This window comes from Oncorhynchus clarkii, chromosome 27, assembly GCF_045791955.1.
Source record: "Oncorhynchus clarkii lewisi isolate Uvic-CL-2024 chromosome 27, UVic_Ocla_1.0, whole genome shotgun sequence".
In the NCBI taxonomy this organism is placed as follows: domain Eukaryota; kingdom Metazoa; phylum Chordata; class Actinopteri; order Salmoniformes; family Salmonidae; genus Oncorhynchus; species Oncorhynchus clarkii.
Window position 1 is genome coordinate 27,577,188 of NC_092173.1, and position 16,977 is coordinate 27,594,164.

Genomic DNA, 16,977 nt, shown 5'->3' on the forward strand with positions numbered 1-16,977 from the left:
GCACTGAATATACTATTGTATTGGTGACTGTTTAAATCTTTCCTGTCCTAGCCTTGACGGGGTGCCGTTTCTGATGCGAGACCGCACCTTGAGGAGGACTACAGACGTGGAGAAGGTGTTTCCTGCCAGACAGCTGGACGATGCCTCCTCCTTTAACTGGACAGACTTACACAGCCTCAATGCCGGCCAGTGGTTCCTCAAGGTACCACAATGTTACTCACACTCCCGCTAAGGAGGAATTGTACTGTCACACCCCCGCTAGGTAGGAAAGCTACATTCACACCCCCGCTAGGTAGGAAAGCTACATTCACACCCCCGCTAGGTAGGAAAGCTACATTCACACCCCCGCTAGGTAGGAAAGCTACATTCACACCCCCGCTAGGTAGGAATGCTTCATTCACACCCCCGCTAGGTAGGAATGCTTCATTCACACCCCCCGCTAAGTAGGAATGCTACATTCACACCCCCGCTAGGTAGGAATGCTTCATTCACACCCCCGCTAGGTAAGAATGCTTCATTCACACCCCCGTTAGGTAGGAAAGCTACATTCACACCCCCGCTCGGTAGGAATGGTCCTGTCACACCACCGCTCGGTAGGAATGGTCCTGTCACACACCCGCTCGGTAAGAATGGTCCTGTCACACCCCCGCTCGGGAGGAATGGTCCTGTCAGACCCCCGCTCGGGAGGAATGGTCCTGTCTGTCACACCCCCGCTCGGGAGGAATGGTACCGTCTGTCACACCCCCGCTAGGGAAGAATGGTACCGTCTGTCACACCCCCGCTAGGGAGGAATGGTACCGTCTGTCACACCCCCGCTAGGGAGGAATGGTACTGTCACACCCCCGCTAGGGAGGACTGGTACTGTCACACCCCACACTAGGGAGGACTGGTACTGTCTGTCACACCCCCGTAAGGGATGAATGGTACTGTCACACCCCCGCTAGGGAGGAATGGTACTGTCACACCCCCGCCAGGGGGGAATGGTACTGTCACACCCGCGCTAGGGGGGAATGGTACTGTCACACCCCTGCTAGGGGGGAATGGTACTGTCACACCCCTGCTAGGGGGGAATGGTACTGTCACACCCCCGCCAGGGGGGAATGGTACTGTCACACCCCTTCTATGGAGGAATTGTACTGTCACACCCCCGCTAGGGGGGAATGGTACTGTCACACCCCTTCTATGGTGGAATGGTACTGTCACACCCCTTCTATGGAGGAATGGTACTGTCACACCCCCGCTAGGGGGGAATGGTACTGTCACACCCCCGCTAGGGAGGAATGGTACTGTCACACCCCCGCTAGGGGGGAATGGTACTGTCACACCCCCGCTAGGGGGGAATGGTACTGTCACACCCCCGCTATGTAGGAATGGTACTGTCACACCCCCGCTAGGGGGGAATGGTACTGTCACACCCCTGCCAGGTGGAATGGTACTGTCACACCCCTTCTATGGTACTGTCACACCCCCGCTAGGGGGGAATGGTACTGTCACACCCCCGCTAGGGAGGAATGGTACTGTCACACCCCCGCTAGGGGGGAATGGTACTGTCACACCCCCGCTAGGGGGGAATGGTACTGTCACACCCCCGCTATGTAGGAATGGTACTGTCACACCCCCGCTAGGGGGGAATGGTACTGTCACACCCCTGCCAGGGGGGAATGGTACTGTCACACCCCCGCCAGGGGGGAATGGTACTGTCACACCCCCGCCAGGGGGGAATGGTACTGTCACACCCCTGCTAGGGGGGGTACTGTCACACCCCCGCTGGTACTGTCACACCCCGTTAGGGAGGAATGGTACTGTCACACCCCTGCTAGCTACACCCCCGCTATGGGGGAATGGTACTGTCACACCCCCGCTAGGGGGGAATGGTACTGTCACACCCCCGCTAGGGGGGAATGGTACTGTCACACCCCCGCTAGGGAGGAATGGTACTGTCACACCCCCGGGGGGAATGGTACTGTCACACCCCCGCTAGGGGGGGTAACACCCCCGCTAGGTGGTACTGTCACACCCCCGCTAGGGGGGAATGGTACTGTCACACCCCCGCTAGGGGGGAATGGTACTGTCACACCCCCGCTAGGGGGGAATGGTACTGTCACACCCCCGCTAGGGGGGAATGGTACTGTCACACCCCCGCTAGGGGAGAATGGTACTGTCACACCCCTGCTAGGGGGGAATGGTACTGTCACACCCCTGCTAGGGGGGAATGGTACTGTCACACCCCTGCTAGGGGGGAATGGTACTGTCACACCCCTGCTAGGGGGGAATGGTACTGTCACACCCTGCTAGGGGGGAATGGTACTGTCACACCCTGCTAGGGGGGAATGGTACTGTCACACCCCCGCCAGGGGGGAATGGTACTGTCACACCCCCGCCAGGGTGGAATGGTACTGTCACACCCCCGCTAGGGGGGAATGGTACTGTCACACCCCCGCTAGGGGGGAATGGTACTGTCACACCCCCGCTAGGGGGGAATGGTACTGTCACACCCCCGCTAGGGGGGAATGGTACTGTTACACCCCTTCTATGGATGAATGGTACTGTCACACTCCCGCTAGGGAGGAATGGTACTGTCACACCCCCGCTACGGGGGAATGGTACTGTCACACCCCCGCTAGGGGGGAATGGTACTGTCACACCCCCGCTAGTGGGAAATGGTACTGTCACACCCCCGCTAGGGAGGAATGGTACTGTCACACCCCCGCTACGGGGGAATGGTACTGTCACACCCCGCTAGGGGGGAATGGTACTGTCACACCCCCGCTAGGGGGGAATGGTACTGTCACACCCCCGCTAGGGGGGGAATGGTACTTTCACACCCCCGCTAGGGGGGAATGGTACTGTCACACCCCCGCTAGGGGGGAATGGTACTGTCACACCCTGCTAGGGGGGAATGGTACTGTCACACCCTGCTAGGGGGGAATGGTACTGTCACACCCCCGCTAGGGGGGAATGGTACTGTCACACCCCCGCTAGGGAGGAATGGTACTGTCACACCCCCGCTAGGGGGGAATGGTACTGTCACACCCCCTAGGGGGGAATGGTACTGTCACACCCCCGCTAGGGGGGAACGGTACTGTCACACCCCCGCTAGGGGGGAATGGTACTGTTACACCCCTTCTATGGATGAATGGTACTGTCACACTCCCGCTAGGGAGGAATGGTACTGTCACACCACCGCCAGGGGGGAATGGTACTGTCACACCCCCGCTATTTAGGAATGGTACTGTCACACCCCCGCTAGGGAGTAATGCTATTGTCACACCCCCGCTAGTGAGGAATGTCACTGTCTCACACCCAGCTAGGGAGGAATGGTACAGTCACACCCCCGCTAGGGAGGAATTGTACTGTCTGTCACATCCCAGCTACGGAGGAATGGTACTGTTTGTCACACCCCCGCTAGGAGGACTGGTATACTGTTATGTCATCTTTCTCTCTCTGAAGGTTTCTAACCAAATGTAAGCATGCATGAAATGTTTCTTTGTAGGACCTCACACAGCCCTTTCTTTCACAAGGCCTCTATTTCTCCTCGATGCTTTGGGTCCATTTCATTGCCACTCGGCTGATTAGGGAATCTCATTAATGAAGTGGAGAAATTGCCAATATTTATCAATCAAGATTTCTTCCCTGGATTGTGTTAAAATAAAATTGACCCAAACCCTGATATCATCATAAAGTGGTGTATTATTACGATTGCCATGTAAACCTAGAAATACACTAAATTGATTAGCTTGACTGTGAGTACCAGTGTGTGTTGTCCTCTAGGAAGACCCATTCTGGACGGTCCAGTCCATGGCTCAGAGGGAGGTGATGCTGGTGGGGAACCAGAGTGTGTGTAGTCTGGAGCAGCTGCTGAGGCTTGCCACCCTCCATAACCACACAGTGGTGTTCGACCTGCGCCGACCCCCGCACGGACACCCCTGCTACCACAGCTGGATAAACGATACCCTGGGGGTCATACTCCTGTCTGGGATTCCACAGCACCTGGTGAGACAGGCATCACACATTGTGTGATGGGGGGTGGGGTTGTAGTAGTGTACACGACTGAGATAGTGGTCCTTTGGTAGAGCAATGGCTTTTGTAATGCCAGGGTAGTGGGTTTGATTCCCAGTAAGTCGCTTTGAATAAAAGCGTCAGCTAAATGGCATATATTATTATTATTATTATTATTATTCAATAGTGGACAGAACCTTGTTAGGGCCCGGCCCCGGTCCCCTATGGAAATCAAGAGGAGGAAAACACAACTCATAGTAGAGAGATGGAACTGTCAGCTCTCTTTCTCTCTCTTTCTTTCTTTCTTTCTTTCTCTCTTTCTTTTTTTCTTTCTTTCTCTCTTTCTTTATTTCTTTCTTTCTCCTCTCTCTCTTTCTTCGCTTTCTCTCTTCCTCTCTTTCTTCTCTCTCTCAAATTCAAGCTGCTTTATTGGCATGAAAAACATTGTGTCAACAAATAATAATATAAAATGGTAGTAAATAATAATACAAAAAGAATAACAATAAAATGGTAACGGTCAATAGTAGAAATATAATAAATCTAAATATGGAAAATGAAACTATACCTTAACTAAATAACGGTCATCTTCGCCATTACATCAGTACTACAACTATCATCATCATTACTACTACCACCACCATCATTAAACTGCTATCATTACCATTACTAGTAATAATAAGTAAGTTACTGCTTACTATGCTGATATTATTCAGTGTCCCTCAGGCTATGGCAGGCAAATACATATTTGGCTGCAAGAGGAGCCATTGCTCCTTCGCCCATGAGTATTTTTAGTTTTTCCTCTGGGTTTAATAAGTTAAAATTTGGAATAAATGTAGTCATTTCTGTGAATAATGAATATCTTTGTGAGGAATATTTATCACAGTAAAGGAGAAAGTGCATCTCTGTCTTTACCTCCCCTGTCGTACAGTGACCACATACACGCTCCTCTTTGGGTAGCCATGTCTTTTTATGTCTGCCGGTTTCTATTGCCAATCAGTGGACACTCAGCCTCCGGCTCTCTCCATCTCTCTGTCGCTCGCTCTCTCTGTCTCTCTGTCGCTCGCTCTCTCTGTCTCTGTCGCTCGCTCGCTCTCTCTGTCTCTGTCGCTCGCGCTCTTTCTTCGCCTTTCTCTTTTTCTCTGTGCCCCGCGCTCTCTTTCCCTCTCTCGCACTCTCTCGCTCTCTCTCTCGCACGCTCTCTCTCTCGCACGCTCTCTCTCTCGCACGCTCTTTCTCGCTCTCTCTCTAGCGCTCTTTCTCTCCAGCGCGCTCTTTCTCTCTCTCTCACGCGCTCTTTCTCTCTCTCTCTCTCTCTCTCTCTCATGCGCTCTTTCTCTCTCTCTCCAGAGCTCTTTATCTCTCTCTCTCTCTCACGCGCTCTTTCTCTCGCTCTCTCTCTCATGCGCTCTTTCTCTCTCTCTCATGCGCTCTTTCTCTCTCTCTCATGAGCTCTTTCTCTCTCTCTCTCTCGCATGCTCTTTCTCTCTCTCTCGCATGCTCTTTCTCTCTCTTGCGCGCTCTTTCTCTCTCTCTCTCTCTCTCTCTCTCTCTCTCTCTCTCTCTCTCTCTCTCTCTCTCTCTCTCTCTCTCTCTCGCATGCTCTCTCTCTCTCTCTCTCTCGCATGCTCTTTCTCTATCATGCTCTTTCTCGGTCTCTTTCGCTCTCTGTGTCGGTCTCTTTCGCTCTCTGTGTCGGTCTCTTTCGCTCTCTGTGTCGGTCTCTTTCGCTCTCTGTGTCGGTCTCTTTCGCTCTCTGTGTCGGTCTCTTTCGCTCTCTGTGTCGGTCTCTTTCGCTCTCTGTGTCGGTCTCTTTCGCTCTCTGTGTCGGTCTCTTTCGCTCTCTGTGTCGGTCTCTTTCGCTCTCTGTGTCGTTCTCTTTCGCTCTCTGTGTCGGTCTCTTTCGCTCTCTGTGTCGGCCTCTTTCGCTCTCTGTGTCGGTCTCTTTCGCTCTCTGTGTCGGTCTCTTTCGCTCTCTGTGTCGGTCTCTTTCGCTCTCTGTGTCGGTCTCTTTCGCTCTCTGTGTCGGTCTCTTTCGCTCTCTGTGTCGGTCTCTTTCGCTCTCTGTGTCGGTCTCTTTCGCTCTCTGTGTCGGTCTCTTTCGCTCTCTGTGTCGGTCTCTTTCGCTCTCTGTGTCGGTCTCTTTCGCTCTCTGTGTCGGTCTCTTTCGCTCTCTGTGTCGGTCTCTTTCGCTCTCTGTGTCGGTCTCTTTCGCTCTCTGTGTCGGTCTCTTTCGCTCTCTGTGTCGGTCTCTTTCGCTCTCTGTGTCGGTCTCTTTCGCTCTCTGTGTCGTTCTCTTTCGCTCTCTGTGTCGTTCTCTTTCGCTCTCTCTGTGTCGGCCTCTTTCGCTCTCTGTGTCGGCCTCTTTCGCTCTCTGTGTCGGTCTCTTTCGCTCTCTGTGCGTCGGTCTCTCTCGCTCTCTCTGTGTCGGTCTCTCTCGCTCTCTCTGTGTCGGTCTCTCTCGCTCTCTCTGTGTCGGTCTCTCTCGCTCTCTCTGTGTCGGTCTCTCTCGCTCTCTCTGTGTCGGTCTCTCTCGCTCTCTCTGCGTCGGTCTCTTTCGCTCTCTGTGTCGGTCTCTTTCGCTCTCTGTGTCGGTCTCTTTCGCTCTCTGTGTCGGTCTCTTTCGCTCTCTGTGTCGGTCTCTTTCGCTCTCTGTGTCGGTCTCTCTCGCTCTCTGTGTCGGTCTCTCTCGCTCTCTCTGTGTCGGTCTCTCTCGCTCTCTCTGTGTCGGTCTCTCTCGCTCTCTCTGTGTCGGTCTCTCTCGCTCTCTCTGCGTCGGTCTCTCTCGCTCTCTCTGCGTCGGTCTCTCTCGCTCTCTCTGCGTCGGTCTCTCTCGCTCTCTCTGCGTCGGTCTCTCTCGCTCTCTCTGCGTCGGGCTCTCTCTGCGTCGGTCTCTCTCGCTCTCTCTGTGTCGGTCGCTCTCGCTCTCTTTCTCTCTCCCTTTCTCTTTCTCTCTTTGTCACGCTCTCTCTGTCATGCTCTCACTCGCTCTGTGTGTGTCTCTGTCTGTATGTGTGTGTGTTGGCAGGTGATGTGGACCCCAGACTGGGACAGGGGGCAGGTAAGACAGGTGGTTCCAGGGCTGCAACAGACGTCAGTAGAGAAGCTGCCTCCTCAGGTCCTTCACCAGCAGGGAATCAGCAGACTACTGTTACGTTACAGCCAGGCCAGCCCAGATGACATCCGGTGGGTTAACACACACACACACACGCACTGTGTGTGCTTCTTCTGTATATGTGTGTATGAATGTGTCTGTCTGCACCCCCCAGAGAGTTCTCCAGGAGCAATGTGAGTGTTACTCTGTACACGGTCAACGAGCCCTGGCTGTTCTCTGTGCTCTGGTGCAGCGGGGTCTCCTCTGTCTCCTCTGAAGCCCCCAACATCCTCAGAAAGGTGCCTTACCCCATCTGGCTCATGGTAAGTCCCTCACAGCACCCTCTAGCACCCCCACCCTTACTCCTACACCATTACTCCTACAGCACCCACACACCATTACTCCTATAGCCCCCACACCATTACCCACACACCATTACTCCTACAGCACCCCCACACCATTACGCCTACAACACCCACACCATTACCCACACACCATTACTCCTACAGCACCCCCACACCATTACTCCTACAGCACCCACATTGCCCCAGGCCCTCTTGGCACTCCTCTCTGGGTTGGCAGACTGACTCCCAGCAGGGAACACTATGTGTGGTGAAGACTACAGAATAGAGCCCGTCCATGGAGTTCAGGAAAGCACTGTATATTTTACCCACCCTGTCTGTCTGTCTTTTAGCTAGTCAATATGGCCACTACCTACACCCACCCTGTCTGTTAGCTAGTCAATATGGCCACTACCTACACCCACCCTGTCTCTCTCTGTCTGTTAGCTAGTCAATATGGCCACTACCTACACCCACCCTGTCTGTTAGCTAGTCAATATGGCCACTACCTACATCCACCCTGTCTGTTAGCTAGTCAATATGGCCACTACCTACACCCACCCTGTCTGTTAGCTCGTCAATATGGCCACTACCTACACCCACCCTGTCTGTTAGCTCGTCAATATGGCCACTACCTACACCCACCCTGTCTGTCTCTCTGTTTGTTAGCTAGTCAATATGGGCACTACCTACACCCACCCTGTCTGTCTCTCTGTTTGTTAGCTAGTCAATATGGCCACTACCTACACCCACCATGTCTGTTAGCTCGTCAATATGGCCACTACCTACACCCACCCTGTCTGTCTCTCTATTTGTTAGCTAGTCAATATGGGCACTACCTACATCCACCCTGTCTGTTAGCTCGTCAATATGGCCACTACCTACACCCACCCTGTCTGTTAGCTCGTCAATATGGCCACTACCTACACCCACCCTGTCTGTCTCTCTGTTTGTTAGCTAGTCAATATGGGCACTACCTACACCCACCCTGTCTGTCTCTCTGTTTGTTAGCTAGTCAATATGGCCACTACCTACACCCACCATGTCTGTTAGCTCGTCAATATGGCCACTACCTACACCCACCCTGTCTGTCTCTCTATTTGTTAGCTAGTCAATATGGGCACTACCTACATCCACCCTGTCTGTTAGCTCGTCAATATGGCCACTACCTACACCCACCCTGTCTGTCTCTCTGTTTGTTAGCTAGTCAATATGGGCACTACCTACACCCACCCTGTCTGTTAGCTCGTCAATATGGCCACTACCTACACCCACCCTGTCTGTTAGCTCGTCAATATGGCCACTACCTACACCCACCCTGTCTGTTAGCTCGTCAATATGGCCACTACCTACACCCACCCTGTTTGGTAGCTAGTCAATATGGCCACTACCTACATCCACTCTGTCTGTTAGCTAGTCAATATGGCCACTACCTACACCCACCCTGTCTGTCTCTGTCTGTTAGCTAGTCAGTATGGCCACTACCTACACCCACCCTGTCTCTCTGTCTGTTAGCTAGTCAGTATGGCCACTACCTACACCCACCCTGTCTGTCTCTGTCTGTTAGCTAGTCAGTATGGCCACTACCTACACCCACCCTGTCTGGTAGCTAGTCAATATGGCCACTACCTACACCCACCCTGTCTCTCTGTCTGTTAGCTAGTCAGTATGGCCACTACCTACACCCACCCTGTCTGTCTCTGTCTGTTAGCTAGTCAGTATGGCCACTACCTACACCCACCCTGTCTCTCTGTCTGTTAGCTAGTCAGTATGGCCACTACCTACACCCACCCTGTCTGTCTCTGTCTGTTAGCTAGTCAGTATGGCCACTACCTACACCCACCCTGTCTGGTAGCTCGTCAATATGGCCACTACCTACACCCACCCTGTCTGGTAGCTAGTCAGTATGGCCACTACCTACACCCACCCTGTCTCTCTGTCTGTTAGCTAGTCAGTATGGCCACTGCCTACACCCACCCTGTCTGGTAGCTAGTCAGTATGGCCACTGCCTACACCCACCCTGTCTCTCTGTCTGGTAGCTAGTCAGTATGGCCACTACCTACACCCACCCTGTCTGTTAGCTAGTCAATATGGCCACTACCTACACCCACCCTGTCTGTTAGCTAGTCAGTATGGCCACTACCTACACCCACCCTGTCTCTCTCTGTCTGTTAGCTAGTCAATATGGCCACTACCTACACCCACCCTGTCTGTTAGCTAGTCAGTATGGCCACTACCTACACCCACCCTGTCTGTTAGCTAGTCAATATGGCCACTACCTACACCCACCCTGTCTGTTAGCTCGTCAATATGGCCACTACCTACACCCACCCTGTTTGGTAGCTAGTCAATATGGCCACTACCTACATCCACTCTGTCTGTTAGCTCGTCAATATGGCCACTACCTACACCCACCCTGTCTGTCTCTGTCTGTTAGCTAGTCAGTATGGCCACTACCTACACCCACCCTGTCTCTCTGTCTGTTAGCTAGTCAGTATGGCCACTACCTACACCCACCCTGTCTGTCTCTGTCTGTTAGCTAGTCAGTATGGCCACTACCTACACCCACCCTGTCTGGTAGCTAGTCAATATGGCCACTACCTACACCCACCCTGTCTCTCTGTCTGTTATGTCAGCCACTGCCTACACCCACCCTAGCACCCACTGCCTGTCTCTCTCTGTCTAGTCAGTAGCTAGTCAGCTATGGCCACTACCTACACCCACCCTGTCTGTTAGCTAGCTAGTCACACCCACCCTGTAGCTAGTCAATATGGCCACTACCTACACCCACCCTGTCTGTTAGCTAGTCACTACCTACACCCACCCTGTCTCTCTCTGTCTGTTAGCTAGTCAATATGGCCACTACCTACACCCACCCTGTCTGTTAGCTAGTCAATATGGCCACTACCTACACCCACCCTGTCTGTTAGCTAGTCAATATGGCCACTACCTACACCCACCCTGTCTCTCTCTGTCTGTTAGCTAGTCAATATGGCCACTACCTACACCCACCCTGTCTGGTAGCTAGTCAGTATGGCCACTACCTACATCCACCCTGTCTCTCTCTGTCTGTTAGCTAGTCAATATGGCCACTACCTACACCCACCCTGTCTGGTAGCTAGTCAATATGGGCACTACCTACACCCACCCTGTCTGTTAGCTAGTCAATATGGCCACTACCTACACCCACCCTGTTTGTTAGCTAGTCAATATGGCCACTACCTACACCCACCCTGTCTGTTAGCTAGTCAATATGGCCACTACCTACACCCACCCTGTCTGGTAGCTAGTCAGTATGGCCACTACCTACACCCACCCTGTCTGTCTCTGTCTGTTAGCTAGTCAGTATGGCCACTACCTACACCCACCCTGTCTGTCTCTGTCTGGTAGCTCGTCAATATGGCCACTACCTACACCCACCCTGTCTGGTAGTATGGGATCTCGGTGCATGTGGAACTTCTTTAAATTGTCCTTTTACTCCTAGTTACATTATTCTGACTAGAGTATTCTCTTTTGTTAACCTTTGAATAACTAATCCATTATGCAGTGAACATTAATTTCTGTACCACAATATTACATGAATTTCATTATTACATCATTTTAGGGAAGTATGATTTGTTCTAAGTTTGTTGAGTTGTTTTAGGAGACGGTGCCACCTGGTGGTCTAATGCTACCATGTTGTGTTTCAGAGTCCAGATGAATACTGTCTGATCTGGGTCGCTGCTGAGCTCATCTCCTTCACTGTAGTTATAGGAATTTTTGTATTCCAAAAGTAAGTCCTCCTCTTCTGCTGATTTTTCTGATTATTTTCACAGGATGTCATGTTTAAATGTAGTACTAGGTAGTAATTAACCTCAGTGTTTTTACTGGAGATGTATTAGTCAACTGATTTAAAGGAGGAAGAAAGCAGATGTTTTACTGTGCCTACATAGCACTGGGCATGGGAATATACTCAACACTCACTCACACCTGGCACCCTTTACACAGTTAACACATCTCTTCCTCCCTCTGTGTCTGCTTCACACCCTCTCCTTCCACCTAGTGGTGTGTGTTCTACCTCTCAGGGGCTTAATGTTCAATAATATAATGATATCCGCCATTTAGCAGACGCTTTTATCCAAAGTGACTTAGTCATGCGTGCAACCATTTATTATGTATGGAGTGGTCCTGAGATTCCAACCCACTATCCTGGCATTGCATGACCCATAAACTACCAATTGAGCTACAGAGGACCAGCAGGCTCCTGTATATTGTACAAGCACACATTAACAGAACTCTGCATACACAGATTACCGTTTATATTACATTAATTAGGGTTTCCTAAAGGGAAGATTAACCATGATTCTTTTTAAGGTCATTGTTGATCTTCGACAGTGAATCCAAATCAAATCAAATTTATTTATATAGCCCTTCGTACATCAGCTGATATCTCAAAGTGCTGTACAGAAACCCAGCCTAAAACCCCAAACAGCAACCAATGCAGGTGTAGAAGCACGGTGGCTAGGAAAAACTCCCTAGAAAGGCCAAAACCTAGGAAGAAACCTAGAGATGAACCAGGCTATGTGGGGTGGCCAGTCCTCTTCTGGCTGTGCCGGGTGGAGATTATAACAGAACATGGCCAAGATGTTCAAATGTTCATAAATGACCAGCATGGTCCAATAATAATAAGGCAGAACAGTTGAAACTGGAGCAGCAGCACAGCCAGGTGGACTGGGGACAGCAAGGAGTCATCATGCCAGGTAGTCCTGAGGCATGGTCCTAGGGCTCAGGTCCTCCGAGAGAGAGAAAGAGATAATTAAATTCACACAGGACACCGAATAGGACAGGAGAAGTACTCCAGATATAACAAACTGACCCTAGCCCCCCGACACAAAAACTACTGCAGCATAAATACTGGAGGCTGAGACAGGCTACTACAGTGTTTTATTCACCCTCCTCTCCCAAATAACTTCAGTGAAAGGCAAGAGTCCTTTAGCAGAGGAATACCATCCAGCCAATGGGAATACAATTGTGTAGTGGGTATTCACAGGCCATTTTCCAGCAAGTGTGTTAAAACACAGGGATGGATGAGTGTAATTATTTGATAAAGCTAATTTACAATGTCAACACGATGGCTTGGAGAATCAGCTGGAGAAGTATCTCTCGTCAACTTAACAATGTTTCCCCTTGCAGTTGTTTGTACTTTTAAGTAACATGAAACCAGAAAGTATGCTTCCTTGAAAACTCTGAAAGACTGTAGGAAGCAGTTGCTATGGGAGTTTCTCTATGAATTTCACTTTCCTTCCTGAGCCATGTTGTGGGATGGAGGACAGCAGAGCAAGATCTCCATCCTCTAGTCTTATGGTGTGGGGTTTGCTATGCTTAGCAAAGTGCTGGCCGCTGCAGCCTTCTAAACTGACCTCAATCTCTCCACCTTCTTTTGTCCTTGTTCCCTTCTCTTCCTCCTTTTTCTTCTTCCTCTCCTCTGGCTGATGTGCATGCTCCTCTTCTCTGCTGCATTCTGGCATCTCTCAGCTATCACATTATCAGGTAACTGGGTCAACTCTGACCCACTCTGCGTTTCCTTTTTCTCCCTCTTCCACTCTCTCCATTTCCCTTTATAGCCAATTTTGCTGTATCATTTCATCCTTTCTGTATACCTCATCCTTTAAATCTTCTGTTTCTGTCTTTCTCTCACCTGTATTGTTGTATTTCACTGCTGCCACTTCTCATTCTCCCCACTCGAGGAGAGAATAAATACAAGCGAGCCTACCAGTATTGGCCTTTTAGTGGCAGACCGCAGTACTTTGTCCCTCACAGCACAAATGCTTGTGTTCACTTTTATCCCAGTTGAGTTTTACTGTTTACATTATCGACCGAATGACAGTCTGCAAATTAATTATAGAATTGTATTAAACAAGGAATAGCTCTTTTCATTTATGGTGTTGATTTGGACAAAAGCTCTGCTTTGCTGTTTTTTTAAGTGCATTGATGCATTAGCCAAGACACAATATTGCTAATGTAATAATTTAATTTATGTGCCTCTATTTGTTAATTACCATAACAAAATTATGTTGTGGAAGTAAATCTTCTTGCCTCCGATATTACTCCAGTTAGTGTTGTGATGCTCAAAGCTAGTCACAACCAATGATGTATATAAACCCTGGATGGCTGATGCTATGTATTGGCCATTAAGAGGCAATGAAGCCACCGGTCGGCCATATTTGCACGCCCTAGTAGGCGCAGTCCTTCAATTAAATGTGATCAAGGACAAAATTACATGTATTTAGGTATAAAAAATATATTTTTATGTTTAGCTCACATCATATAATGTATGAGTATGCATTAATGTGTCTGTAATAGAATAAATGTGGCCAAAATGAATGTAGACTTTAATAAAGCAATTTCTATAGTTTCCCTACCATTGTAAAACATATTTAGGGAGTGCCAAGATGGAGGCACGGTGGCTTCAACACAGCGCCCACTTTCAGTCATCTAGTGTATATATAAATCATTGGTCACAACTAGTTAGTAAAGGATCACAACTAGTCATTAACTGAAGTACGTTCTTTCAGAGAAGTGGAGAAGTCTTTCCCTCAGACTCTGGTCTATTTGTACATGTCATTATAGATTCAGTACAGCAACCAACTTCAATATCCGTCTGTTTGCTTGGTGTTATTTTGAGGTCAGCCAAATAGAAGTAGAAGAATTTGAGGCAAAATGGTGTCCAGGGCCCACACGTTGACCTAGAGTAGCAATCTCCACGCAAAATGGCCGACACATTTTGACATGCCTTTAGCTCCATATAGGACAGGTCCTTGAGACCAGAGGCAGAAGTACTGTGGTATGACCAGAGGCTCTATATCAGGGCTCTCATATAGAGCAGGTGAACCTTGCTCTATATGATGTCCTGCCCTCTGTGTGACCTTTCCTCTCCAGGTGGAGGTTGAGTGGCATGCACAGCTACAACCCTGAACAGATCATGCTGAGTGCCGCGGTCCGGAGGTCCAGCAGAGACCTCAACATCATGAAGGAGAAACTCATCTTCTCCGGTAAGGAAGGACCCCACAGAGAGGAGAGCTGCACTGCCTGTGTTTATTGTATTGTGTGTTTGTTTCTCTGGCTGTGTCCCAGTACTCTGAAATGGCTTCCCCTCCTTTTCTCATCTCCTTATTTATTTACCACTGATCTGATGACATTGGATAGATGAAGTGGATGCCTGATTGTTTTGGCCAGCCATATTGCTTTCACCTATTAATCAGTGGTCACAGAAAAGGAGACAAGGAAAGGCAGCCATTTTAGGTGTGTCTGGGAATGTCAGTGTGTTACCCTATCCCAGCATGCATCTGAGTGTTTGTAATGTAATTATCCTTCCCAAGGTCAACCGCAGTAGCAGTCTCAACCTGTGTGTGTGTGACCTGCACTCCTCTCCACCTCCACTCCTCTTCATCCTGCCATCTCTCCATCCTCCTCTGCCTGCTGTGACCATTCGTTCGACCATTCCTCCTCCATTCCATCCCTCCCTTCCCCTCTCTCTCTGCCTGCCCCGCCTTTCCCCCTCTCCTCCCCAATCACCCACCAGAGACCTGTGTCATTTAAAAGGGTGCCTAGGCAGCCCACTGAGACCCACCAGCCTCTCCTGGTGGGTGGTGAAAGGTACGTCTGATGAGGGTCTTCAATGACCATCAGTCAGTCCAAACCACTCTAGAATAACCACTAGTAGGTATAGTCACTTAGAAGAGATAAGTGGTGACATACAGAGCAAACCTAAGGGATTTATCTGGTGTGGTTTGGATATGATGCTGCAGTGATATTGTTTTGGATGATCTGTGTATTGATGTGGTCTGTGTTGTACACTCCATCAGTGAAATACCCTGTGAACACTGACTGTGATGTGCCTTCTCTCTTCTGCCTCCTAGAGGTGAGCAATGGTGTGGGCAGTGCTGAGGACCTGTACATGGAGAATGGCTTCGACTACTACAACAACGAAGGCATCTCCCATTGACTCTTACTCACCGAATGTGAATCTACTCACCTAATGTGACACCCGACTCTACTAGCATGTGGAAACTGAGTAAATTAAGACTTCCAAGTGACTGTCTTGTGATTGGGTATATATATTGTTATGATTACTCTTGTTTTACTCAGTGTATCCAGATAGTTATTGGTTTGTTCCTCCTACTTACTGACTGACTGATTGACAGGCTGCTGTATTGCTGAAGAATCCAAGGCAAGCACCACCCATTCCTTTGTACATTCTGTAAATAGGTTTGTTTTTGCTTGTTATATACAATGTGGGACTAAATGCACTTTTTATTGATGAACTGATTGATTCGTCAGATCTGATCTATGGCCTCTTCTCCTCACCTCTGTGGGCAAACTTATTGGCTCGAGTTCCACATCAGGATTTCAACATTCAGTGGAGAGTCATGCATTTTATTTATATTTTTTACCAATTTGTTGGCCAGAAAAAGGTCAATTTAAAAATATATTGGTCCATTTATATATACATATTTACTTAAACCTCCCGTGTGCTGGGATTGAATGGGTTCATGGGCCGGATCTGGCCGTAGTTTTTCCCACCCCTGGTCCAATGCTTATTTGTTTGTTTCTACACTGTTATTTGGATTTCTTGCAGTCACTTTATAGCACAGCCAATTCTTATTATTTACAGGAATTACTATTTGTGCAGCATGCTCCTTTTTCTTGCCTTTGGGCGCTATTGTAATTTATAGGAACAAAAAGAACATGAACAAGCTGTTTACAGAAGTCCTGCCTTCTCCGACTGAAATAGTTACATGATGTAAGATAATGATTTGAACAGCATTTCCAAGCATATGATATACAATATTAAGTGACTTGTGGAGCTGTGCTGTCTCGGGCCGGGCTTGTGTTCAGGCAGAACTAATGTTTACTCAGTGTTTTCGGGTTCATTGTGAATGTTTTGATTTTTAAAGGATGTGTACAGTGCATGTATTATGTAGAGATTTCACCCCTACCCTCAGTGTGCAGTCCTACATAGAGTGTGTACATATTACAGATGTTTTAGGTGCTATGGCTGGCTGAGCATTATATTGGAAATGTCATCCTGATTATGTATAATAATAGCTATAGTGTTGAAGAGTTTCTGTAAGTAATTGAAATACTTTGCTGGCCCAACTTCTCAATGGCATTTGAACTCGTGGTGTTTGAAAAGCAAAGTGCATCAAATCAATTGGTTTCTTTAGGGGGACATGAAAGGGTGTCTGTGATGAGATGAAGTGGGGTGTGTTATATTAACTGTGAACATAAAGCTGGAGGCTGTTGAAGGGGTGACGCTGAGTATCATTATAGTTCAAACCGGGTCAAGGAATGGATAGACTTGTGTTCATTTACTCCTTTGGTATTTATGTGCCTCAGAAGTCAATAATTAAAATGCTTCTGATACCGAAGTGATGTACTTTGTGGTATTTTTGTAGCTAGAACATAACTAACAAACCATTTAGGTTGGCGTTACTGTTGACTGTGTAGCTCATATCAACCATATTCCTACTGAATGTGAACGCTTGATGTACAGTGTCTTCAGAA

At 49.0% G+C, this 16,977-nt stretch overlaps 1 protein-coding gene across 4 annotated transcripts in view; it reads left to right on the forward strand.

Annotated features, from left to right (window-relative positions):
- LOC139385600 (glycerophosphodiester phosphodiesterase domain-containing protein 5-like) overlaps positions 1 to 16,841 on the forward strand; it is an 87,411-nt gene extending 70,570 nt beyond the window's left edge. Inside the window, exons 10-17 of one of the 4 annotated variants that reach the window (XR_011628971.1) lie at positions 52 to 202; positions 3,772 to 3,993; positions 7,025 to 7,182; positions 7,266 to 7,413; positions 11,121 to 11,203; positions 14,350 to 14,462; positions 14,790 to 15,066; positions 15,330 to 16,841. Coding sequence is in view for 3 of the 4 variants with exons in the window: in XM_071130804.1 (XP_070986905.1) it covers positions 52 to 202; positions 3,772 to 3,993; positions 7,025 to 7,182; positions 7,266 to 7,413; positions 11,121 to 11,203; positions 12,946 to 12,960; positions 14,350 to 14,462; positions 15,330 to 15,415 (976 nt within the window). In the remaining variant the exon portion in view is untranslated. Of the gene's footprint in view, positions 1 to 51; positions 203 to 3,771; positions 3,994 to 7,024; positions 7,183 to 7,265; positions 7,414 to 11,120; positions 11,204 to 12,945; positions 12,961 to 14,349; positions 14,463 to 14,789; positions 15,067 to 15,329 lie in introns of those variants that run through there. The other 3 variants (XM_071130804.1, XM_071130806.1, XM_071130805.1) reach the window with 3 other exon arrangements.
- The last annotated feature ends 136 nt before the right edge of the window (positions 16,842 to 16,977 follow it).